This window comes from Lipotes vexillifer, unplaced genomic scaffold (genome assembly GCF_000442215.2).
Source record: "Lipotes vexillifer unplaced genomic scaffold, Lipotes_vexillifer_v1.1 scaffold469, whole genome shotgun sequence".
In the NCBI taxonomy this organism is placed as follows: Eukaryota; Metazoa; Chordata; class Mammalia; order Artiodactyla; family Lipotidae; genus Lipotes; species Lipotes vexillifer.
In genome coordinates this window covers 1,682,356-1,705,795 of record NW_006788006.1, presented here as the reverse complement: position 1 = coordinate 1,705,795, position 23,440 = coordinate 1,682,356, and the positions used below count along the sequence as shown (strand labels likewise).

Below are 23,440 nucleotides of genomic sequence, written 5' to 3'. Positions count from 1 at the left end.
GCGGGGGTGCGGGTGGGGTCCGCTCGCCCTAAAGTCTTCCTTACCAAAGCGTTGGATCGAGGGAAAGAAATCGAACGGAAAGGAGTTCCTTTTGAACCTCAATAAGCTCAGTTCCATCCCCGCCAAGCCCATAGCCTCCCGGTTCTGCTTCTACCTCCGGGCGGGCCCGGGAGCCTGTGACAGGCGTCGCGGCCCAGGAGCCGCCCAGACGCACCTCACCTCGTATTTTCCTTACCGCCGCCCCGCGAGGAGGAAACAGGCCCTGACCGGGGCAGGAACACCCCAGGCCCCCTAGTCCCGCGGAGAACGAGGCCGGCCAAGCCTTCGGGTTGCAACGCTGAGCTGAGAAAACGCCCCGGCCGCGGATAACGGCCGTCCGCTCAGTTCTAGCAGTTCCCGGGCGTCGCGCGACAAGAGCCCACTCCGCACATGCGCAGGAAAGCCCTTGCGCGTACACTTCGCTAGCCCCTCCTGCGCGCCCGGCCTCGCGCGGCTTCTTCCCTCCCGCCTTGTGCCCTCACTTCCGGGGTTTCCCGGCGACGGCCGTAAGTGGCGGGCGGAAGCAGCCCGCGAGGCCAGCCGTAAAAGGCTCTCTCGCGCCACTTCCGGCCGGCTTCCGCAGACGGCCCTGGTGGGCGATCGGGTGGCGGTGGAGGACGTTCCCCGCAGCCGGAGCCATGGAGATGCCGCTGCCGCCCGATGGTGAGGCCCAGCCCGGGCTCGGGGGCCGTTTCTCTCTCCCCGGAATCCCTTGTTGACCCGCCCCGCCTTTCGGGGTCCCCGGGCCTAGGAGGGGGCGGGGCTCGTCCTCCCGGGTTCGCCTGCGGCCTCTCCCGCGGATCCCCGCATTCCCGGAGCGCTTCTGGCCCCTATCGGGACCCGTAGAAGGGCGGCTGCTCCTGGGCCCACCCCTAGGGACCCCGGCCCCGCGGACGCGGGCCGGGAAGCCAGGGCCCCCGGATTTGGGCGGTCCTCGCTGACGCCCCGCGTGGCCTTTTCTCCGTCTTCCAGACCAGGAACTCCGAAATGTCATCGACAAGCTGGCCCAGTTCGTGGCCCGGAACGGGCCCGAGTTTGAAAAGATGACGATGGAGAAGCAGAAGGATAACCCGAAATTCTCGTTTCTGTTCGGAGGCGAGTTCTACAGTTACTACAAGTGCAAGTTGGCTCTAGAGCAGCAGCAGCGTGAGTCCTCTCCAGCTCTCAGGCCGCCCCCTCGAGCGAATCCTTTCTCTGGTTCCACTTTCGGGCTCTGCCACAAAACGCCTTCTTTTGGGTCGCATGCTATTTCTCTGTGAAAATGGGTTAGTTCGGCCTTCACGATTCCTTCGGCTGTTCTCACAGCCCTGCGGCTTCAGGGTCCGAGTGTCATGGAGAGCGAGGTTATCGATTCTCCTTCTGGGCTCCGGATCAGGGATTTCTGTTCTTTTGCAAACATGATGTCTGAGATCAGCGAGTAGAGTGACTGCTTCAGTGTTTTCCAGGGAGGAAGTGATAGAAGCCGGACTGGGTGGGACCCTCCTGGCAGGTGCCATCCACCCCCCTTTGCGGGCTCTCTGTCGGTCCAGCAAGGTTTTTGTGCATTTCAGATGGTTGCAGTCCAGATCAAAACTAATTGTCCTGTGGGCTTTAGTTCTTTGCAGCTGTTTATGTTCACTGGTTTGGGCTTCAAGGTTCCGGCTTGAAATTAAGAGAATTTAAGATGAGGTCAGTTGTTCTAGCTGGTCTTTGAATAACAGATAAATAGTTCCTGAGTTCACATCTGTATTGTTCAGTAGCAAATCCCTAGCTTCTAGATAACGTTGTGTTTCAGATTGCCAAGTAGGTGGACATTGAAAGGTGAATGCTCCCTGGACTACAAGCTCCCTGAGGCCAACCAGACCTTGTTTGGGTCAGTGTTGTGCCTAATAGGTAGCAGGTAGTAGGTGATCGATAGTTTGTAAGACATAGCAAAGGTACAGTGGCTTGAACAAGCACAGTGTGTTTTTGAGAGCCGGGAGAGGAATCATAAGAGGCCTAGCATGGCTGGAGTGTAGATGTGTGTAGATGGGGGAGGGGGTTGATCTGGAGTGGGAAAGTTTCCAGGGGAAAGTTTTGGTTTTCTTCCTTAATCCAGGGGTTCTTCTGGTGCCTGTCTAAGGTTTGAGATGAGGCTGGGGAAGATTTCAGGTTGCCTAGGCAAAATGTACCCATTTATGTGTTTCTGGAGCAACCGTTCCTTAGCCCCAGCACGTCAACTTTAAAACCTCTGCTGTAGGCAGTGGGAAGCCACAAGGGAGGTTGAAACAAGGGAGAGGTGGGTCAGGTTTGTGTGGCCTGCGTGGAGAACAGGCTGGAGGGAGTGTGAGTGGAGGCTGGCATGGCAGTTGGTGGTAAAGTCTGAATTGAGTCGGCGAGTTGAGTAAAGGGAGTGGGCTTGGGGACAGGTGGGATTAAGGGGTAGAATCTGTGAACTGAAGCGCCAGTTGGATATTGATGCGGGTGGCATAACTGGGCAGGGGAGGATGGTGTTTGGGTTCAAGTGACCATGAGGTGAGAGCTGCTTCCCCTGCGAGGGGAGCCCACTCCCACCCTGAAAGTCATAATTCGGGGGCTGCTTGGGACTTGGTGCCATAATGGGGGGAAGTTGGGGTGTTTCTAGCAGGGGAAGATCGGGACTCAGGAAATGCTTTCTGCAGGTAAGAATATCTCCGTTGCCATTAAAGTCCGTGTCAGAGTTAGACACACGGAAACTGAGGAGCCAGGAGTGTTGGGATGGAGGCATGAGCCTTAGGAGGGGCTGGGAGGAGGGGGGCAAAAGCTCAGGGTGCCTGAAGCCCAGAGAAGGAGGGATTCTTGGAGCGGCCAGAAGTGAGGGTGCACAGCAGGGAGGGCTGGCTTACCAAGGACTTAGGAATTCTGGAAGCTTTGGGGAAGCTGTAGAAGGGTTTCAGGACTGTGTTCTCTGTAGCCAGCCCTTCACCCTGGTGATTTGAGAAGACTGAGTCCTGGGACCGCTTGAGGTTGGCGCCTTACCGACTCTGGTGAAGGACTGTTTTTTGTTTTTTTCTGATCTGTTGCAAAAAGTACAGTTTGGCAAAGTACAATAAAAATGTGAACAATGATGGGAGTTCTCTGGCGGTCCAGTGGTTAGGACTGGGTGCTTTCACTGCCGGGGCCCAGGTTCAATCCCTGCTCGGGGAGCTAAAATCCCCAAAGTCACGTGGCACGACCAAGCAAAGAAAAAAATGGGGGAAAAAACGTGCATCGTGAAACATCAAATTGCTGTAAAAGTGCCAAAACACTCCCTCGCCGTTTCTGTGCTTGTCTAGTCTTGGCGTCGCCTGGGGCTGGCCCTTGGACCACGCTTTGAGCAGCGGCACTACAGCCACAGAGTAGAGAAGGAGAGGGACGGCAGGACTGGATGCAGGGAAACCAGTTCCCAGGTTGATGCAGGTGACGGCAGAGTCATGGCAGTGATGGCAGGACACACATAGATTGGCATGTGATCTAGGAGGGTGACTTGACTGTGTGGGGCAGCTTGTTAGTGTGAAGTGCAAGGGAGAGAAAGGTGCATGAACCTTCTCACTTCTGGCTCGGGTATGTGGTGTAGCTGTACCAGCCACGGATCAGAAGGGGAGCTTTGGAGGGGGTGGAACGCAGGGTGAGAGGGAACCCATGCCTGTTTGAGGTGCCGGTGGAAAGCAGTGGCTATTTGGTCTGTAATTAGACCCAAAGCTTGAGGAATCCAGGATGGTGATGATAGATTTAGGGGTCATAGAGTGCACTTTTTAACTGCAGCCACAGGAAGATGTCATGTTCCCCTGGGGGCTTGCTCAGAGGAGGGGGCTTAATTCTCAGACTGGGCATCTCGGTATGTGAGGGTCGGATAGAGGAAGAAGGGGCCAAGGGGATGGCCACACGGGCCACATGAGACAAGGAGCTGAGATGGGGCCATCAGGCTGAGTGGGGATGACCGCAGTGGCTTTGGGGTTGGGGTGGGTGGGCGGAGCCAGACCTCTGTGGGTTGAGATAAAGGGGAGATGAAGAATTGAAGATGAATCTTAGCTGTAAAATTGTTGAGAGCGGGGCATGGATGAAGAGGGAGCTTTTGAAGATCAAAGACTTTGGTGTGTTTAGATGTTGCTGGGGCAGAGTCAGTAAAGAGAGAAAATGAAGGAAGGAGAGCGAGAGGACACATTTCCTGAAGCAGCGTCCCTGGGAGGGTAGGATCCAGAGCTCAAGTCAGGGGGTGGGGGTAGTCCCATAAGGTGCCTTTGGTGAAGGCCTGCCTCAGACCTAAGCAGTGGTGGGCCCTGGATGACACCCTGCACCCCACCGTCCTTTTATGGCTTTGTCCAAAGGCTGGGCCCCCTTAGAGTGGGACTCAGAAGGGCTCCAGCAGAGCGTGGTCACGCTCAGACCAGCCGAGGCCCAAATGCAGAGGTGGAGGCCATCTTGTCCAGGGACCCTTCCCCCAAGTCCTCCCCTCCCGTCTCATCTGACGAGGTTTGGGGCCTGCACCTGCCCAATGCAGTCTCCTGCTAGCAGGACAGGGCATCCCACGTTGCCTCAATATGGATTGACCCTTGAATGCAGAGGAGTAGAGTCAGTGGAAGGAAGGCAAAGGGTGGGGTGTGGGGAGGCCACAGCATGTGTCAGGTGCTGCCGTGCTCCTGCCGTAGGGCTGCAGGTGCGTGGGTTTGCTGGTCGCCATCCAGAGGTCCAGTGGCTTTGCTGTCTTGAAAGGGGAGAGTAGACTGGGGGACAGCAGGCATTAGAAATAGCTGCCGAGGTTGCTGGGGGTTGAGAGACCCCCTCGGGGAGGGGCTGTTTCTTCAGGCCCAGGCAAGTGTGGAGAAGGTGGAGGGGGTAGGCTCAGGCTTCCTCTGGGCCGAAGGACAGTGGGCAAGGCTGGACGGTGTTGGCTAGCGAGTGGTGAGATGACAGTGCCAGAGATCTCGGAGGAGAGGACGAGCAGGAAGGCAGAAGGGGTCCAGGGCTAGGCCCCATGATACAGGGCACGCATGGCGGCGGCACATCGCAGGGGTCCTCTTCTGGGTGGTGAGTATAGGGAGGGGAGCCCCCGGGGCTCAGAGCTGCCCAAGAGGCGGCCAAGGGGATACCTGGACCCCAGCCACCTCCTCACAGGGGCCACCTCTCCTCCTCTCCTGCCAGTCATCTGCAAGCAGCAGGCCCCAGAGCTGGAAGCGGCCACGGCCCTGCCACCACTGCCACAGCCCCCGCTGGCCCCCGCTGCGCCCATCCCGCCAGCCCAGGGCACCCCATCCATGGACGAGCTCATCCAGCAGAGCCAGTGGAACCTGCAGCAGCAGGAGCAGCACCTGCTGGCCCTCAGACAGGTATGGGCCAGCTCCTCCCCCTCCCCCGCCCCTCTTGACCTGAGGTGGGTACCCAGAGTTCACCCTCTGTGCCTCAGTTTTTGTATCCGTACATTGACGCTAATATTCGGTGTCAGCGCTGAGGACGGGGATGTCCCATTGTCCGGGGCTCGGCACCTGACAGTCATTATCCCTCCAGTGCTGCCACCACCCATGTTGTGTTAGCTTGACCCCGATGCTGGACACGGAGGTTGCTTCTCATCCCAGTGAGGTCACTGCACGAGCTTTGATACCCACACACCCGTTGTGCTGGAGTGGATGTGACAAGTGAGACTGCACATTGGAAATTGTGTGACAGAATCCAGGTGGCCTCTGGTGCCACCGGCACCAGCTCCTGCTAGTTAGGTCACCCTAAGCTGTTGTGGGGAAGGACCCTTTTGTCCCAATCCATCACAGTCTGGTACTTTGGCCAAATACAATAGGATAGGTTGCCAGAAACATAAGATGGATGAAAAGATATCTGAAACGCCAGCCCCAATTTTAGTATTGGAGTCAAGACATAAGTTACGGTTGTGTTATTGAAAACAAAATGCTCCAGAATGCTTACTCAGTTTCCATACGGAACTCGTCACAGACTGGGCAGTCTGGCTTCAGCCAGCCCTGGGGCTGACTGCCTGTCCCCCCAGCAGCACCGGGTCTCAGCCATATCTCAGTTTGCCAACCTAACGGGCAGAAGTCTGGCGTCATGTTTTAATTTCGGACTTCCTGGTTGCTAGTGAGGTTGTTCTGCTTTTATTTGACTGGTGACTGTTTATATTTGTCCTCTCCATACCATGTTCACACCTGCCACTCATTTTTCTTTCTTTTTTTGGTGAATTGACGTGCAGAGGTTCCTTGTTCCTCTGGGTCTTAATCTTTCTGTCTGTCATCTCCGGGGAGACATTGTCTCCCCCTGTATCTTGTCGGGCTTTATCCTCTGCCTGCTCTGCCTGTTACAGCCGTGACTTAACAGATGTGTGTCTCAGGCTTCGGGCGTGAGTGTTGGGGGCAGGGCACTGATGGTCCAGCCTGCCTGGGCCTGGGCCAAGGTCCCTCCTCACACAGTCTCTGTCCCACTTGGCCTTCTAGGAGCAGGTGACAGCAGCCGTGGCCCACGCGGTGGAACAGCAGATGCAGAAGCTCCTGGAGGAGACCCAGCTGGACATGAACGAGTTTGACAACCTGTTACAGCCCATCATCGACACCTGCACCAAAGATGCCATCTCGGTGAGGGCGGGGTGGGGCTGGGGGCGTGCTCCCAGAACCTGGTGCTCCTGACTAGGTGGGAGCTCCTGCAGCCAGTCTGGGCCAGGGCTGCTCTAGGGGCACCCCGTCTCCGCATCCCCTTCCCGCATGAGCACTTCCGTGGGCTCCCCCACCAAGAAAAGTGGAAGGCAGGCAGAGGCCATCCGACATTCCCGGGCGTCTGTACACTTTGGCCTGGGGAAGGCCAGCCCCACTCACCCACCACCCTGCCTGTTGCAGGCTGGGAAGAACTGGATGTTCAGCAACGCCAAGTCCCCACCTCACTGCGAGCTGATGGCAGGCCACCTCCGGAACCGCATCACGGCCGACGGGGCGCACTTCGAGCTGCGGCTGCACCTCATCTACTTGATCAATGATGTGCTGCACCACTGGTGAGGGCCCTGCCAGCTCCGCCTTCCCTCTTGCTCCTTCTCCCTCTCCCGGCCGATGCTCTGCGCTCCGGAGCCTGGCCTGTCCCGGGACTGGGAACCACTCTTCCGAAGACCCAGGGGGAGGGTTGGTCTGAGCCACAAGCCCTCCATCGGGAGGACAGCCACCCGCACCGCCCACCACCTCAGCCGCTACCCCAGACCCCTCGCCCCACCTGGGGCCGCTGTCCCCTCACTCCTTGCTCTCAGGGCAGTTTCTGGGTGTTTTTCAGTGTCTCTGTCAGCTGCCAGCTCCCTTTTACTGACCTACGCACACCTCAGTCACCTGACTCTGCTCTGCTTCAGGAATCTTCCCATAGGGTACCCCTGGCTAACCCTCTGCCCCCCACCCCCACCCCCCAGCCCTCCTAAGGCCAGGCCAGTGTTTATTTCCACATGGCCTCTTCGGTGCTTTTTGACAAAGGTTAAGTCGAGAAACCAGATGCCTAGGCCAGAGACAGGGGAAAGCTCACGGTGCTAGTATGGCTAGCCTGTAGCTGTGAAGACTGGCTGCCACGTTTGTCTTTGAACTTGGCTGGCTGGGGGACAGCTCCTGTGAGGGCAGCAGACTCAGACCCAGGTCTTGCCCCTTCTGCCCACGTGCAGCCGGGCCCTGCCCCTCCCCGCTTCATGTGCCACGTAGGCGGTTCCGGTGTCACTACGCGCTCCCTACATCACCTTCCCCTATTTCTCTGCCATTGGGAAATAAGTAGCTGTTCGGAACCTTGTCTGCCTCCTGCTCCGCCAGCCGCTCCGCTGACTCAGGGCAGATCTGCAGAGACAGCCCTGTTTCTGGCACTTCTCCAGCCACCCGCTTCCTGAGCCTCACTGTCTGGAAGCCCAGTGCGGCTCGCCCCGTCCTCCTGCCTGGGCTGCCCTCCCTCCCCCAACCTGGCTTCCCGGCCCCGGGCACTTGCTGCTCTCTCTGAGCTCCCTCCGGTGAGCTCGCCTCTGAGAGGGGTTCTAGCTGCCCACCTTCTTCCCCGGGCGCTGCCACCTCGTTGTACAGCTGCGGGCCCTCCACGCTCATTTATGCGGCGTGCCCCCCGAGAGGCCGCCTCACCCTGTCAGGCCTCAGGCTCCTAGGCATCTGGCAGCCCGCACACTCCCTCTGCCTCGTGGAACGTGGGGTCCCAGCCCAGGTTTCCTCGTGCCTAGGGGGTGACAGTGCCGGGTGAGGCTGCATGGACAAGGCCCTGTACCCACAGCAACCCCAGCTCAGCCTTTGTGGGCAGCTGGGGCTCTCACAGGCCTGCATCTGTCCATCCTTAGGCCACCCTGGGAGAGAAGGGTTATCTTACTGATAAGGGGACCAGGGTGAGAGGCCTTGCTCTGAAAGTCCCCAGGCTGTGTTCTTTCCCTCCTCCCACTGCCGTCCATCCATCCTGTGGGGAGCCCAGCCCTTGTCCCAGCCGGGTTGGGGGCCCGTGTCCCAAGAAGGCAGAGGGTGCTGTGGCTGGAGCCGCGATGGTAACGGGCGCGTGGCCGGGTCCCGCCCCAGGGCCCTGACGCGCGGAAGGTCTCTCCCTCACAGCCAGCGCAAGCAGGCCCGGGAGCTGCTGGCCGCCCTGCAGAAGGTCGTGGTGCCCATCTACTGTACCAGCTTCTTGGCCGTGGAGGAGGACAAGCAGCAGAAGATTGCCCGGGTACAGGGGGCAGCCGGCAGGGGGCGGGGGCGCGGGAGATGAGCAGGGGCTAGCGGGGGTGGCACTCGTCTTCCCCCTGACATGGCCTTTCCCTCCTCCCCAACGTCCAGCTCCTGCAGCTCTGGGAGAAGAACGGCTACTTTGATGACTCCATCATCCAGCAGTTACAGAGCCCGGCCCTGGGGCTCGGCCAGTACCAGGTGTGTGCTGCTCCCTGAAGTTGGGGGCTGAGCACCACCAGTAGGGTGGTGACCTCAGAGTCCTGGTGGCATTTTCCCAACTGGACTCCCTGGCGTGCCCCTGGGATGGTGGTGAGTGGTGGGAGGCAGAGTCTGAGGAGCAGCTTCAGGGGCCCCCACCCCGTCCACAGCAGCCAGTGAGCCCTCCCAGGCGAGCCCGCCAGACTTTTCCTGGTGCGCTTGTGACCAGGTTACCTGCTTTAGGCTCTGCTCTCAGGGGTGCCTTTGGCCCATTTGCTCTGGTCCTCCAGGTGTGATGGGAGCCTGAGGAAACCCTGGCATAGTCTAGGCTGCCACAGTCATCGTGTTGTGCACAGTGTCCCGTGTGCACATCTGCTTCTCTCTGAGGGGGCATCTGCTCAGGTCGGGGCCGCAGAGCAGGGAGAGGAGGGCCGGATCTCCTTGGTCACCTCTCCTGTGGTGCCGGCGTTGCTACCCCATCTACAGCTGCTTGGGTGAAAGACACAGTTCACACCCCCTTTTCCCAGGCCGGAAGATGTCTTCCTGCACAGGTCTGGTTGAATGTGAGAAGCTATATGTTGACCGTTTCCTCTGTGATGCTCCTGACTGCCACCCTCCCTACAGGGGAGAAGCTTTCATGCTCAGAAAGGCAAATGAGGAAAGTACATTTCAGACTTTTTCTAAGTTTTACTCCCTTTTTTTAATTGATAGATAAAAATGGGCTCATACCACCATACCACAGTGATATTCACTGCTTTTCTCCTATTGAGTTGGCGGTAGCAGCTCATGGTTACTGAGTTACCCAAGTTCCTTTCACTGCATTTTCCCCGAGTCCTCAGAGGTAGGTCCCGTTATTGTCCAATTTTACAGGTGAGGAAGTTGAGGCTCCAGGGAGGTTGTGACTTGCTCAAAGCCATACAGTGAGTAAGAAGTACCGCCTGTGAGCATGTCCTAGGAGTTTGTCAGTGGTGGGATTTTAATGTCTGTGTGGCACTCCAGGGCACGGCTGTCCTTGCTTGTTCCCATTGTTAGGGAATTCTAAACTGCCCAGCACCAAACGTCACCAGGTTCGGCTAGATTGAGATGCTCTGTGGTTGTCAAGCTCAAGTTGATTGTTTTACGTAACAATCGCCTGCTTGCCCTGGGTCCCTGGGCCTTGCTGCCCGCAGCATCACCCCAACCTTCTGGGTGCTCCCCAGGCATTTGTCCCCGTGCTGCTCCAGAGGGTCTCGGACCTTGAGTCTCATGTCCTGAGTGCCGGCTGCCCTGTTCTCCACCAGGCAACCCTCATCAATGAGTACTCCTCGGTGGTCCAGCCGGTGCAGCTGGCCTTCCAGCAGCAGATCCAGACCCTCAAGACACAGCACGAGGAGTTTGTCAACAGCCTGGCCCAGCAGCAGCAGCAGCCGCAGCCACAGATCCAGATGCCGCAAATGGAAGCTGAAGTCAAGGCCACGCCGCCGCCGCCTGCGCCACCCCCCGCCCCCACGCCTGCCCCGGCCATCCCACCAACCACCCAGCCTGGTACGTGGCTCCCTCAGCACCTGCCCCCAGGAGGCAGCCTCCAGAAAGCAGAGTCTCCTCCCCCAGGAAGGGGTCTGGTTCTGTAGTCTCAGGCCCAATCCGAGGAGCAGATTCTAATCTATTTACAAGCACCAGGCAGGTAATTTCACAGGTAAGTGTAACCACGTCCTTACAACTGAGACAGTTCTCCTGTACAAACCATCCCAGAGAATGGAGAGGAAAGCTCTCCAAGTCATTTTTCGAGGCTAGGATAACTGATACCAGGTGGACATGGACAGGGAAAGAAAGAAAAATGTAACCCAGTGTCACTTCTGAGCAAAGATGAAGAAGTGGTACATATTGGGTTGGCCAAAAGGTTCGTTCGGTTTTTTCCACAAGGTGGCTCTAATAGCACTTAGTTGTCTTTAACTTCATTCAAAACAATTTCGTTAGATTGTATGTGACGGCTGTCATATCAGCGTGCATTTTAAAAAAGACATCAAAATTGGTGAATTTTTGTGTAGCCAGTTTAATACTGAAGATAGAAGGGAAAAAAAGCAACATTTTCGACATATTACAGTTTATCATTTCAAGAAAGGTAAAAACACAACCGAAATGCAAAAAAAGATTTGTGCAGTGTATAGAAAAGGTGCTGTGACTGATCAAAACGTGTCAAAGGTGGTTTGCGAAATTTCATGCTGGAGATATCTCGCTGGACAGTGCTCCACCATCGGGTAGACCAGTTGAAGTTGATAAAGATCAGATTAAGACATTAATTGAGAACAGTCAACGTTATACCACGCGGGAGATAGCCAGCGTACTCAGAATATCCAAATCAAGCGTTGAAAATCATTTGCACTAGCTTGGTTATGTTAATCGCTTTGATGTTTGGGTTCCCCATAAGTTAAGTGAAAAAACCTTCTTGACCGTATTTCCGCATGCGATTCTCTAACTGAAACATAATGAAAACGTTCCGTTTTTAAAACATTGTGACGGGCGATGAAAAGTAGATACTGTACAATAGTGTGGAAAGGAAGAGATCGTGGGGCAAGTGAAATGAACCACCACCAATCCCACCAAAGGCCGGTCTTCATTCAAAGAAGGTGACATTGTGTACATGGTGGGGTTGGAAGGGAGCCCTCTATCATGAGCTTCTTCGGAAAACCAAACGATTAATTCCAACAAGTACTGCTCCCAGTTAGACCAAATGAAAGCAGCACTCGACGAAAAGCATCCAGAGTTAGTCAACAGAAAATGCATGATCTTCCATCTGGATAACGCAAGACCGCGTGCTTCTTTGATGACCAGGCAAAAACTGTTATAGCTTGGCTGGGAAGTTCTGATTCATCCGCCGTATTCACCAGACGTTGCACCTTCGGATTTCCATTTATTTTGGTCTTTACAAAATTCTCTTAATGGAAAAATGTTCAATTCCCTGGAACACTGTAAAAGGCACCTGGAACAGTCCTTTGCTCAAAAAGATAAAAAGTTTTGGGAAGATGGAATTATGAAGTTGCCTGAAAAATGGCAGGAGGTAGTGGAACAGAAGGGTGAATACATTGTTCAGTAAAGTTCTTGGGGCTTCCCTGGTGGTGTATTGGTCGAGAGTCTGCCTGCCAATGCAGGGGACACGGGTTTGAGCCCTGGTCTGGGAGGATCCCACATGCCGCGGAGCAGCTGGGCCCGTGAGCCACAACTACTGAGCCTGCGCGTCTGGTCCCCGCTCGCCACAACTACAGAAAGCCCTCGCACAGAAACGAAGACCCAGCACTGCCAAAAATTAATTAATTAATTAATTTAAAAAAAAAATAAAGTTCTTGGTGAAAATGAAAAACGTGTCTTTTATTTTTACTTAAAAACTGAAGGCATTTTTTGGCCAACCCAGTGAAGTCTTAGCAGGTGAAATCTAGCAAAGTATTTAAAAGGTATGTCATGACCAAATAGGGTATGTCTCAGGAATATATAAGGATGGTTTAATACCAGAAAATCTAACAGATCAGATGGGAAGAAATCTTTCAACTAGATGCAAAAAGGGTACTTAATAAAGTGATGATGGGGGCTTCCCTGGTGGCGCAGTGGTTAAGAATCCACCTGCCAATGCAGGGCACATGGGTTCGAGCCCTGGTCTGGGAAGATCCCACGTGCCGCATAGCAACTAAGCCCGTGCACCACAACTACTGAGCCTGTGCTCTAGAGCCTTCAAGCCACAACTACTGAACCCATGTGCCACAACTACTGAAGCCCGTGCACCTAGAGCCCGTGCTGTGCAACAAGAGAAGCCACCGCAGTGAGAAGCCTGCACAGCGCAATGAAGAGAAGCACCGGCTCGCTGCAACTAGAGAAAGCCTGCGCGCAGCAACGAAGACCCAGTGCAGCCAAAAATCAAATACAAATTTTAATTGATAAAAATCCTTGAGCAAAGTAAAATCAATATGGCTTATCGATCAATAAGTAGGATACTTATTGTAAAGCGTTCAAAGGAGAGAGGGGTGTTTCCTGGCCAAGGTCAGGCCTCTCTTCGTGTTGCCTTCCCGGAGGCAATGGCAGTTTTCAGTGGGGTCAAGAAGCAAGGGTTTATTGGGCAGTGAGCCCAGCCTGGGTTGGCCCTGGGTGCTTGCTGAAGATCATTTTGGTTGGGGCGTCCTGCTGCCACCTTCTCTGAGTGCTTTTTTGCCTGGTTCTAGATGACAACAAGCCTCCTATCCAGATACCCGGCTCTTCTGAGTACGACGCCTCAGGAGGGGTCCAGGACCCTGCTGCCACCGGCCCCCGGGGCCCTGGGCCCCATGACCAGATCCCACCTAACAAGCCCCCGTGGTTTGACCAGCCTCACCCCGTTGCTCCTTGGGGCCAACAGCAGGTATCTCTTAGAACTTGTTGCAGGGTCAGGTGGGGCACACTTGGGTTCAACTGGACGGCAGGCAGGTGGGTGATGGCTGCTATGTGGGTTGATGGGCTTTTAGGGCTCCCTGGGCAACGAGGTTCTACAGCAGAGCCTGGGGTTTGGGGGGGTGGCAAGAAGGTGATAGTCTCCCCGAAGTATGGGGACTGAGCTGGGAAGAAAGTTGGGCCTTTACATCCTTTCCGGGAGCTTTGGTTATCTGGGCTTCTCTGTAACGCAGGTCCCCATTTTCCTGTGAATGCTGAGAAGTTTCACACCATGAAGTACAGCAAGGCGATTTGTTTCCTTCCCTTTTTAACTCGTCTGACCAGCAGTGTCAGCATCTCATCACCCTAGAAAGAACATGGTGCTTTCGTAAGGAAAGGAAAGGTCAGAGATACCAGGCTAGCAGCATTTTGTGGGACAGGGATGCTGGTCCATTCTTCCCTCCCTCCAGGTTCCTTGGAGTCAGAAACTTCTAGGCCAGGGCAGGGGTCATTCTCATCCAGCATAACATGACTGGAAAACACCCTGCCGCTTGCTCTCTGGCCACTGGACCTGGTTAGAGCGATCCGGTCTAGCTCTGGGTGTCCACTTGCCTCTCCACCAGGCATGGTGGGTGTGGCCCTCCTGGTTGACCCTGTGTGGAGGGGGCGTAAGGGAGACAGTTCTGGGCTGACAAGTGCAGTGTCATGGCTGTGAGTCCCCCCAGCCCACCCTCAGCTTCCGGACAAGAGATTTAACATCACAAAAGACGGGGCATCCCCACAAAGACAGCTCCTGCCTCTGGGTGCCTGCTGTGAGCCCTGCAGTGTTGGGTGCCCTCTGATGCGGGGGCACTTCCCCCCTTTTGTTGGTGTGGAAACATGCCCCTAGTGTCTCCCGGCTCAGTCTTTTTGGGGACTGGCAGGTTAGGCTCACAACAGTGGGGCTCCCTCACTGAAGGCCAGCAGTGTACCCACAGTCCACAATAGGAAACCACAGCCTGGCCTGTCCACGTGGTGTCTTACATATTGAAATAGCTGCCATATTGAAAATCTGGCTTCTTGGCTTCTCTTGAGAACCTGAGGGTGTGGCGGCTGGCGCCGGCCTCCCTGTGCTTGTGGTCAGTGGAGCCACCCAGCCCTGACCCTAGAGGTGGCCCTCTGGGCAGCCTCACCCAGGCACAGGCCACCCTGGCCCTGAGTTTGGGTTGCAGTCCTGGCTCTTTAAGTCTTCAAAGCAGCAGCTGGGCAAGCTCCAGGGCTTATGGTCTTCAACTTACAGAAAGCCATTTCCTGGTAACACAGCAGACTCTGAGATAAGGGTGTGAGAGGCCAGGTGACCCCAGGAGGCAGCGTAGGGAAGAGAAGTGACAGGAAAGGGAGAACAGGCAGGGATGGGGTGTCGTCAGGGTGGGCTCTGCCGTGGGCCCTGCGGCTCAGCCTCTGCCCTGGGAGTGGTGGGGCCGCACCCCTGCACTGACCCACTGAGGGGCTCGTGGGCTGGTGTTCATCCCCCAGCTTCTGTCAGGCATGGGGTCGGGGTGCTCCCCAGCCCAGATGCAGGTACAGCACTTGAGAGTCTGGGCCTGGGGGACGGGCGGGCACCACAGCATCCTCTGCACGCGTCAGAGTGAAGGTGGCAGTGCCCAGCCAGGCTGTAGGCCTGCAGCTACGGGGGGTGCTGGGCTTGGGGCCGGGCCACCTCCACCGCCGGAGACTGAGGTCAGCAGGTGTCTGCTGGGTGGCCCGCGTGCCCAGTGCAGGCTGGGTCTCACGTCTGCTCTTTGCCTTGCAGCCTCCTGAGCAGCCCCCCTACCCACACCACCAGGGCGGGCCGCCCCACTGCCCGCCCTGGAACAACAGCCACGAGGGAATGTGGGGCGAGCAGCGTGGGGACCCTGGCTGGAATGGCCAGCGCGACGCCCCCTGGAACAGTCAGCCCGACCCCAACTGGAACAACCAGTTCGAGGGCCCCTGGAACAGCCAGCACGAGCAGCCACCCTGGGGCGGGGGCCAGCGTGAGCCGCCCTTCCGCATGCAGCGGCCGCCACACTTCCGCGGGCCCTTCCCGCCCCACCAGCAGCACCCGCAGTTCAGCCAGCCGCCACACCCACACAACTTCAACCGCTTCCCGCCCCGCTTCATGCAGGACGACTTCCCCCCTCGGCACCCCTTCGAGCGGCCGCCCTACCCTCACCGCTTTGACTACCCTCAGGGGGACTTCCAAGCTGGTGAGTGCAAGGTCACCCTCGGGGGCACCGTCCTCGGGCCAGGGATCACGTCCCTGTCCTGCCCTGTGATCCCTGAGAAGGTCAGATCACTCGCCGGCAGGGCCTGGAAGAGGCGCCTGACGGACCGGCCTTCTGAGCGGGCTGGTGGCACTGCTGGCGGTCCTGCCGTGTGGCCTGGTATGCCCTGAGCCAGGGTGACAGGAGGAGGGTCATAGGGTGACAGAGGAGGGCAGACCGGCGACCCTGGTGTGGGCACCGCCAGGCACCAGGCCAGCTGTTGAGGTGTGAGGCCCTGTATCTCGCAAAAGAGGAAGGACGATGGGGTTCTGAAAGGAAAAGGAACTCCCTAGTCCCCACGGCAGGCAGACAGGGAGTGAGCGAGCCACTGAGTCCAGGCCCAGCAGCCCTTGTGCCATTCCCTGCTCCTTGTCTTGCTGTTTTCGTTAGGTGTTCTGTTTTCTTTTTGAAGAATCTTTAGTTTTCTCGATCTTTTGTTTTCTAAAAAATTTCATTTCAACTCTCCTACTTTTCAGTCTTTATCCTCAAATCCATTCTTGACTGTAAATTGAGCTTGGAGACCAGTAGCAGGTTTCTTGCTTGTGTGAGTGTCTTGGGGCTGCTGTAACAAAGTACCAGGGACTGGGTGCCTCCAACAACAGGGAATTCTTCTCTGGCAGTTAGTTCTGGAGGCTGGAGGTCTGAGATCAAGGTGTCAGCGGGGTTGGTTTCTACTGAGGCCTCTCCCCGTGGCTTGTAGATGGCTGTCCTCTCCCTGTGTCTTCCCGTGGTCTTCTCTGTGTGTGTCTGTCTCTTAATCTCCTTTTCTTAGAAAGACATCGGTCAGTATTGGATCAGGGCCCACTCATAGGACCTCATCTAAAGTAGTCATCTCATTACAGGCTCCATTCCCAAATGCAGTCATGTTCTGAGGTACTGGGGGTGAATTTGCAGGGGACACAGTTTGGCTCATAACATGGCTGTTTGAAGGTTATGTGATTTCCCTTGTGGTTCCTTCTTTCACCCGTGAGGTCTGTCAGGTGCTGCTGTGGGTGCAGGACAGGCCACTCTGAGCCCCGGCTCCTCCCCCGTTGCTGTGTGGCCCTGAGCAGTGAATGAAGCAGCCGGAGGGTTGGTGCTGGGCAGGGCTGCCCAGGAAGTGGGTGTGGGCATCCTTGCCCCATTCTGAGCCCCTTTCCACTGGCGCTTATTACCCTGGAGATCTCGACCGGACTGTTGGCGTTGCCCAGCTCTCAACTTCGCGGCAGACCTGAGTCAAGTTTCTGTTTTGCAGAGATGGGACCCCCTCACCACCATCCCGGCCACCGCATGCCTCACCCTGGGATCAACGAGCACCCGCCTTGGGGTGGGCCCCAGCACCCTGACTTCGGCCCTCCTCCCCACGGCTTCAACGGGCAGCCCCCTCATATGCGGCGACAGGGCCCTCCCCACATCAACCACGACGACCCCAGCCTGGTCCCCAACGTGCCCTACTTCGATCTCCCTGCCGGGCTGATGGCCCCCCTCGTGAAGGTAACGTTGCCAAGTTGAGTGCCAAGCTTAGCCTTGAATGCTTGGTCTCCACGTGGAAAGTTCACAGGTGGAACCCATTTCCCGATTGGCCCCTGCCCCTCTCTATTCCCACACCCCAGCGAGCCTGACCAGTAGTCAGAGGGGATGTGCCTGAGCCAGCAGCACCACTTCGCGTGCTCACGTGTGGCTGTGAGCAAGGCCCGCGTCCCCCTCTGCTCCCTCCGAGCCTCCCTCCTGGGGCTGCAAGTTTGGTAGCTGCTCAGAGTGGGCTGGGCTGGGCGTGAGGTGCAGGTCCTCTTGGTCCTGGCCTTTGGAAGCCACCTTGCCCAGGGGCTGATGACAGGGATTTCTCAGAAAAGGGGTGGTCTCCAGCTGAGCAAGGTGAGCAAGGCAGGAGGGGGGGTCAGAAGGGAGCCAGGGCTGGGGCTCAGGGCGCTCTGAGGGTCATGCTGGGTGTACTGGTCACTGCCACTCCCCGGCCCCTCTGAGACATTAGCATACTGGAAGCTGAGACAGGTCACGCTGGGGCAGCAAAGGGAGTCAGAGGCAGAGGGCCCAGCGGGGCTGCCCTCGGGGTAGGAGGTGGAGCAGAGAAAGGGGCACATAGCAGGGCCCCTGGGGTAGGCGCCTGGGCACAGGGCGGTGGTTGGCAGGGGAGGGTGTCTGGGATCCACGGCGTGTCGGTGAATTAACAGGGGTCTTCTTTTCCTTCACCTGAGCTTGGAGGCCACGTCTTCTCTGCATTTTTGTAGAGAGAGAATTCTGTAGCTTCTGTCGACTTCCATGGAGCCCTCAACCACCCCACTTAGGAATTGAAGTATTGGTGTGGCCAGACCCTCCAGGAGGGTGGGGTTTCCCAGGAAGGGCCGGATGAGGCAGCACTCTGATGCACAGGGCAACTGTGTCCTGCCCCCGGCTCTCCGGCTCCCCGACTCCCCCAGCCCCCGCAGTTCCCTGGATGGGCTCCAGCAGGGAGCAGTGACAGCTGTGTTCTCTGCTGCAGCTGGAAGACCACGAGTATAAGCCTTTGGATCCTAAAGACATCCGCCTTCCTCCCCCCATGCCACCCAGTGAGAGGCTGCTGGCGGCTGTGGAGGCCTTTTACAGCCCTCCGTCACACGACAGACCCAGGAACAGGTACGGGGCTGCGGGAGACCAGGCGCTGGCTGGGGCTGGTGATGGGAGGGGAGGCCCCTGTCCCCTCTCCTGGCCTGTCTTCCCCAGTTTGCTTCACAAGAAAGACTCCGAATACTCACACCTTCCACCCAGGGCGGTGTGAGGCCCAGGTGAGAAAATGTGGTTAGGAGATGCCATTTCTCCCCCAGCTTGCATGATGTGTGCCACGCATAGAGTGGCCCTCGATAAAAGGCTTTTACCACATTAGAGATATCAGAACAAGAGCTTACCTCGGGATCCCCTCTCCAGCGGCCTCCTCGCTTCAATTAAAATCGTCTTCTGCCCTGTTTGGGGCCACGGGCCTATCCACCCACAAATCAAGAGTTCCTCGTCCCCAGTTAACAATAACCCTGAGACCCTCTTCAACTATTTGGAGAAAGCCCAGCGTGGAAAGGCGTGGGAGCCACGAAGCGCTGGGAGTGCAGTCTAGCCTCTCCACCTCCCAGCGGGCAGCCTGGCCTCTGGGCCTGGTCGCTCCTCTGAGAAAGGGCAGCCCTGTGGCAATAACCACCCGAGTGCTTTCTGTGCTGGGCCTTGCTCAGCATCCTGAGTGAAAGAGGGAAGGCCTGTCGGGTAGGGCTTATTCCTGGTGACTTTTTCACAAGTTCCCTGTGGGAGGGAGGCTTGCGTTCATACAGGGGACGCCCATGTCTTACAGTGAAGGCTGGGAGCAGAACGGCCTCTATGAGTTCTTCCGAGCGAAAATGCGGGCCCGGCGGAGGAAAGGCCAGGAGAAGAGGAACAGGTAAGAGCGCACCCGCCCACCCCGCCACCTGTGTGGAGGTCAGGCCTCCGCAGTGCATCTCATTCTAGGTCAGCTGGGAGCAAGCTCTGCCTTTGCCGACAGGCGCGCTATGGTGTCGTGCCCGGCGCAGGCAAAGGGGGGTCAGCTCTGGCCTCTGCCTGGGTCGTGGGCCTGGCACCCTACGATAAAGGTGCTGTGAGCCACCAGGAGCTGTTTCCCACAAGGCCGAAGTTAAAACACCAGTACGAGAGAGAAGCTTGCCATTGTCTGTATTCAACCCTGATGTGAAAGGGCGTGTTTGCGCCTGGACTGGGCACATCAGGGGTCTTTTAGAGTTGGGGGTTGGGGCAGGCTGGGCGCAGTCCATGGTGGGGCTCCGGCTCACCAGGCCTGTCTCCGCAGCGGACCCTCGAGGTCTCGGAGCAGGTCCAAAAGCCGAGGGCGCTCCTCCTCCCGCTCCAACTCGAGGTCCTCCAAGTCTTCCGGCTCCTACTCAAGGTCAAGGTCTCGTTCCTGCTCCCGCTCCTACTCCCGCTCCAGATCCAGGTAAGCAGGGCCCCGCCTCTCGGGATGCAAGGCCTGAGGCTCCTCAGCAGCTGCCCTGACCCGCCTCCTCTCCCCTGGCCCCGCAGGAGCCGCAGCCGATCACGCTCCTCACAAAGCCGCTCCCGGACCCGCTCTCGCTCTCGGTCCAAGTCCTATTCCCCGGGAAGGAGACGTCGGTCGCGGTCCAGGAGCCCCACCCCGCCGTAAGATTTCTGTCTTAACTGTCAGAATGACCTCTGGTAGCGCTGGAACCCTCTGATGCTTTGCTGTGAATGTTGAAATGTGTTGTTAGAAGACGCAGTGGCGGTGGCCCGCGCCAAGGCGGCACCTCGGGGCCCCCGAGCACTAGCACAGTGACAGTGGCACCTCATCTCACACCTCGCTGTTACCTCTGCAGTCACGTTGTAAAGCCTGAGGCAGTGGCTGCACTCTCTATTTTCTAACCGTTTTACGGGTCCAGTGTGGCCTGGCTGTGCCGCTGAGTGTGAGGCAGGGGCCGCCGTCTTAGGGAACCCCCTTATCTGCCGGCGAAGAGGATAAAGAAGCAAGCTAGAGACACGAAATGTGTGTGTGTGTGTCCATCTCATGCTGGTGACCCTGCGTATAAGCTACACGCTGTAATATTCTAAGTTTTCATTCCAATAAATATATCAGCTCTTTTTTAAAAGATGTAACCTGTCTTAATTTTAGTTCCTCGGCTGGTCTGGGTTCTAATTCAGCACCTCCTATACCTGACTCCAGGCTCGGGGAAGAGAACAAAGGACATCAGATGCTGGTGAAAATGGGTAAGGTTCCTGGGAAGATGGAACAATCCGCTCTGGGCATTCGGGGTTGGGGGATGATGAAGTCAGAGGAAGCTCTAACTCATGACCAGAACTTCTGAGCCTGCAGGGTTTTTACTGAGCGTCCTTTCTTACTACCCTTAGTTTCCCGTTTATAAACTGCACGTCTGCAGGTCGTCCGACTCTCCAAACACATTTCCATTTAACTTCATGTCAGGGTAAATGCACTACAATTTCAGCTTCCTCTGTGGGCCGTAACCACTCATCCCTCTCTTCTTCAGGCTGGAGTGGATCTGGCGGCCTCGGCGTGAAAGAGCAAGGAATCCAGGACCCCATCAAGGGGGGGGACGTCCGGGATAAGTGGGACCAGTACAAGGGCGTGGGTGTGGCCCTGGACGACCCCTACGAGAACTACCGCAGGAACAAGAGCTATTCCTTCATCGCCCGCATGAAGGCCAGGGACGAGTGCAAGTAGGCGCGGCGCGGGCAGGGAGCCACGCCAGTGGCCGGCCACCGGCAGCGAGGACTGTTGGACCCTTCTTGGCTTACTGGCAGTGGAAGATGGTAGGGACAGCTCGGTTCTCACACTGTCTCCATCTGTGGAGAGCGACAGAAGAGAAGGAAGACTTCGGCAGGCCTTGTGACGAGTGCCACGCTTGATGGCGCGGAAGGCCCAGGCCCCACCTGCAAACCAGCTCTAACGTAGCAGCAAGAGTCACGAGGAGATGCCCAGGCAACTCGACAATGAGCTTCAATGAGCTTATTTCCCTGGACAGGGAAGTGAGAAACATAAGACCCCTGGATAAGAATTCTTGTCATTTGAAGGAACGGCTGTCTCACATCTCCCCTCAGCCTGAGCCTCTAAAACCAGTGGGCGTGCATGGAGGAGGGGCCCTGACGGCACACGCCAGCCCAGCCCAAGGGGCCGGCCTTCCCACTCTCCCATCAGTTGTGTTGTGAGAAGGCTCAGGTCAGGCGCTGGTACTGCTCGCTCTAAAAATGGAAAAACAAAACCTTTTTGATTTGCAAAGTTAAACAGGGTTTTCATTTTTACTCCAAATGGTTGAGTTTTAGAAAAAAATACTGATCTAGGTTGATACCCAGTGAGATAATTTGAAATCTGATTCCTCTGAGACACACTAGCCCTGAGTGCAGACTTATTTAAGCTGTTTAAGTTGAGGTGTTTTTGTTTTGTTTTTTGTTTTTGTTTGAACATTAGCCATTTGCTGTTCGCTGCAGAAACAAAAGGTTCTGAGGAAACTTATCTGAGGCATCTCCAGGTCACGTAATGATGACGCCCTTGGAGAATATGTACCCTTAGTGTCTCTACTTGTGTTTTTCACGGAGAGGAACCCGCACACCAGCACTCATGTGCCACGGCCCATTCACACCCAGAGTGTGGAGAGGGACCACCAGCCCTGCTTCCTGCTCTGTCACTTCCTTTGCCTGCCCCAAGCTGCCCCCAAAGGGAGGTGAGGCTGGAGGGAGCCGCCTCTGCCGGGAGCTGCTGAGCGACAGCCTGGGATCGGCTGCACTCAGCATCTGCAGACAGCTTGGTGCGGTGCCATTTATTTGTACAGAAACATTTTTGAAAAATTCTTTTCAATAAGATGCAAAATTTTCTCCAACTTTTCCACCTGATGTGATAAAATATTTGATTTTGTTCTAGATTTCCTGTAGCTGTGAATTGTTCAAACGTGTCTGATTCAGGATAAAATGTAAACGTGTTAACAATTTCTTGTGGATTTTACTGTTTTGCCTTCAAATAAAGACTTTTTTTTTAAAGACCTTTTTCTCTGTGCATTTAAGTCAAGAAGCGTGCTCAGGCTGAGGAGGGAGGAGGTGCGTCCTGAGTGCAGACTTCGTCTGAATTGTGGAGTCAGGTCGGAAGCTGTGCCCTGGTGTCTCCTGGGAGTCCCCGGTGTGGACGCCTGGTCCTGTTTCCTCGTGGCTCCATGTGGCTCCAGACAGGCTGGCATCCTCTCCTGCCACGAGTGGTGACAGCTCCACCTGGGGTTCCATTTCCACTGGCCTGTGGTACGTCCTCTCGGGTGCCATGCACACTGAGGAAATGGGGGCTGGGAGGGCTCAACTACTCAGCTAGAAAAGGCTGCAGCTGGGATTCCTCTCAGGTGAGTCCTGGCTGCCACCTGCCCCCACCTCTGGGAATGTCCCCTGGGAACTACGGTGTGAGCGTCACGGCTGGTTTATGGGACCAGCTCCTTAGACCCACGAGTCTGTCTCACCTCCCGGCGTTCACAGCTCCTTCTTCACCTCCTCCAGGGCCGCCTCCATGGTCAGCGGGGTGGGCCTGTGTTGCCTGATGTACTGTGGGGCAGAGGACACACAGGGAAGCCATCACCACTGCTGCCTCAGTCTACTGAGGCTCTGGGTCCTGGAGATGGTGCCTATCCCCAGGTGCTAACAAAAAAAATGAAGGGATGCCAGGTGGCAGTGGAAACAGAAGAGGAGAGATGAACCCAGGCAGCCTCCGGGCAGGCACCCTGCAAGGGGTGAGCCCTGACTGAGCCTGGAAGGGAAAAGGGACTGCGGTGAGGGGCAGGGCTACCCGGGGTGCCCTCAAGAGGACACAGGTTGGGGAGGAGGACTTAGGTGCCACTCTCAGGGTGTGGGCCTGAAGCAAAGAGCAGGCAGCCACACATGGGCTGCAGGCAGGTGACGTAGTCAGATCACTTCAGCCTGCATCCAATCAACTGATGCACATCCAACAGAGGAACAAGTTAAAAGGACCCCACTGGGGAGCAATCAGCCCAGTCCAGGATGTGGGAAACCGTCAGATAACCTATTTTCTTTCTTTTTCTTGGCCACACCGTGCGGCATGTGGGATCTTTTTTCCCCAACCAGGGATCGAACCCACACACCCTGCATTGGAAGCGCAGTCTTAAGCGCTGGACCACCAGGGAAGTCCCAAGACAACCTGTTTTCTTCCAACCAATAAACTGCAAGGAAACAAAAGAGATGGGGGAGGGGGGAAGGCCTCTAGAGCACTGGTTCTCAAAGTGGGTCCCCAATGGGCCCATGGGAGAAACGCCCACTGCTAGGCCCACCCTGCTGCCAACACAACCCCAGTGGTCAGGCCCTCAGGGGTCTGACGCTGCTCAGGGCTGAGAACCACTGCTCTAGATTAAGACATCAAATGATCATTTTTTTTTTTTTTTTTTT

At 56.5% G+C, this 23,440-nt stretch overlaps 2 protein-coding genes across 2 annotated transcripts in view; one reads left to right on the top strand and one right to left on the bottom strand.

Annotated features, from left to right (window-relative positions):
• The first annotated feature begins 609 nt into the window (after nucleotides 1-609).
• Nucleotides 610-20,732, top strand: CHERP (calcium homeostasis endoplasmic reticulum protein). Its single transcript, XM_007460992.1, has 17 exons — nucleotides 610-702; nucleotides 1,012-1,185; nucleotides 5,158-5,342; nucleotides 6,450-6,587; nucleotides 6,846-6,997; nucleotides 8,568-8,679; nucleotides 8,790-8,879; nucleotides 10,160-10,403; nucleotides 13,067-13,242; nucleotides 15,043-15,478; nucleotides 16,770-17,008; nucleotides 18,012-18,145; nucleotides 18,843-18,929; nucleotides 19,332-19,475; nucleotides 19,562-19,678; nucleotides 20,166-20,260; nucleotides 20,539-20,732. The coding sequence occupies exons 1-17, from the start codon at nucleotides 678-680 to the stop codon at nucleotides 20,730-20,732; spliced, it is 2,742 nt and encodes a 913-aa protein (XP_007461054.1). The 5' UTR covers nucleotides 610-677.
• A 1,781-nt stretch (nucleotides 20,733-22,513) lies between these two features.
• The window catches only part of CUNH19orf44 (chromosome unknown C19orf44 homolog), a 17,867-nt gene continuing 16,940 nt past the window's right edge, over nucleotides 22,514-23,440 (bottom strand). Inside the window, exon 7 of the mRNA XM_007460991.1 lies at nucleotides 22,514-22,585. Coding sequence (XP_007461053.1) covers nucleotides 22,514-22,585 — 72 coding nt within the window. The remainder of the gene's footprint in view (nucleotides 22,586-23,440) is intronic.

Bases quoted from the DNA above. Each gene is read 5' to 3' on its own strand.
- CHERP (XM_007460992.1), top strand. From the start codon at position 678: ATGGAGATGCCGCTGCCGCCCGATG. The intron at 15,479-16,769 runs GTGAGTGCAAGG...TCTGTTTTGCAG, and splicing joins TCAGGGGGACTTCCAAGCTG to AGATGGGACCCCCTCACCAC. The intron at 17,009-18,011 runs GTAACGTTGCCA...TCTCTGCTGCAG, and splicing joins TGATGGCCCCCCTCGTGAAG to CTGGAAGACCACGAGTATAA.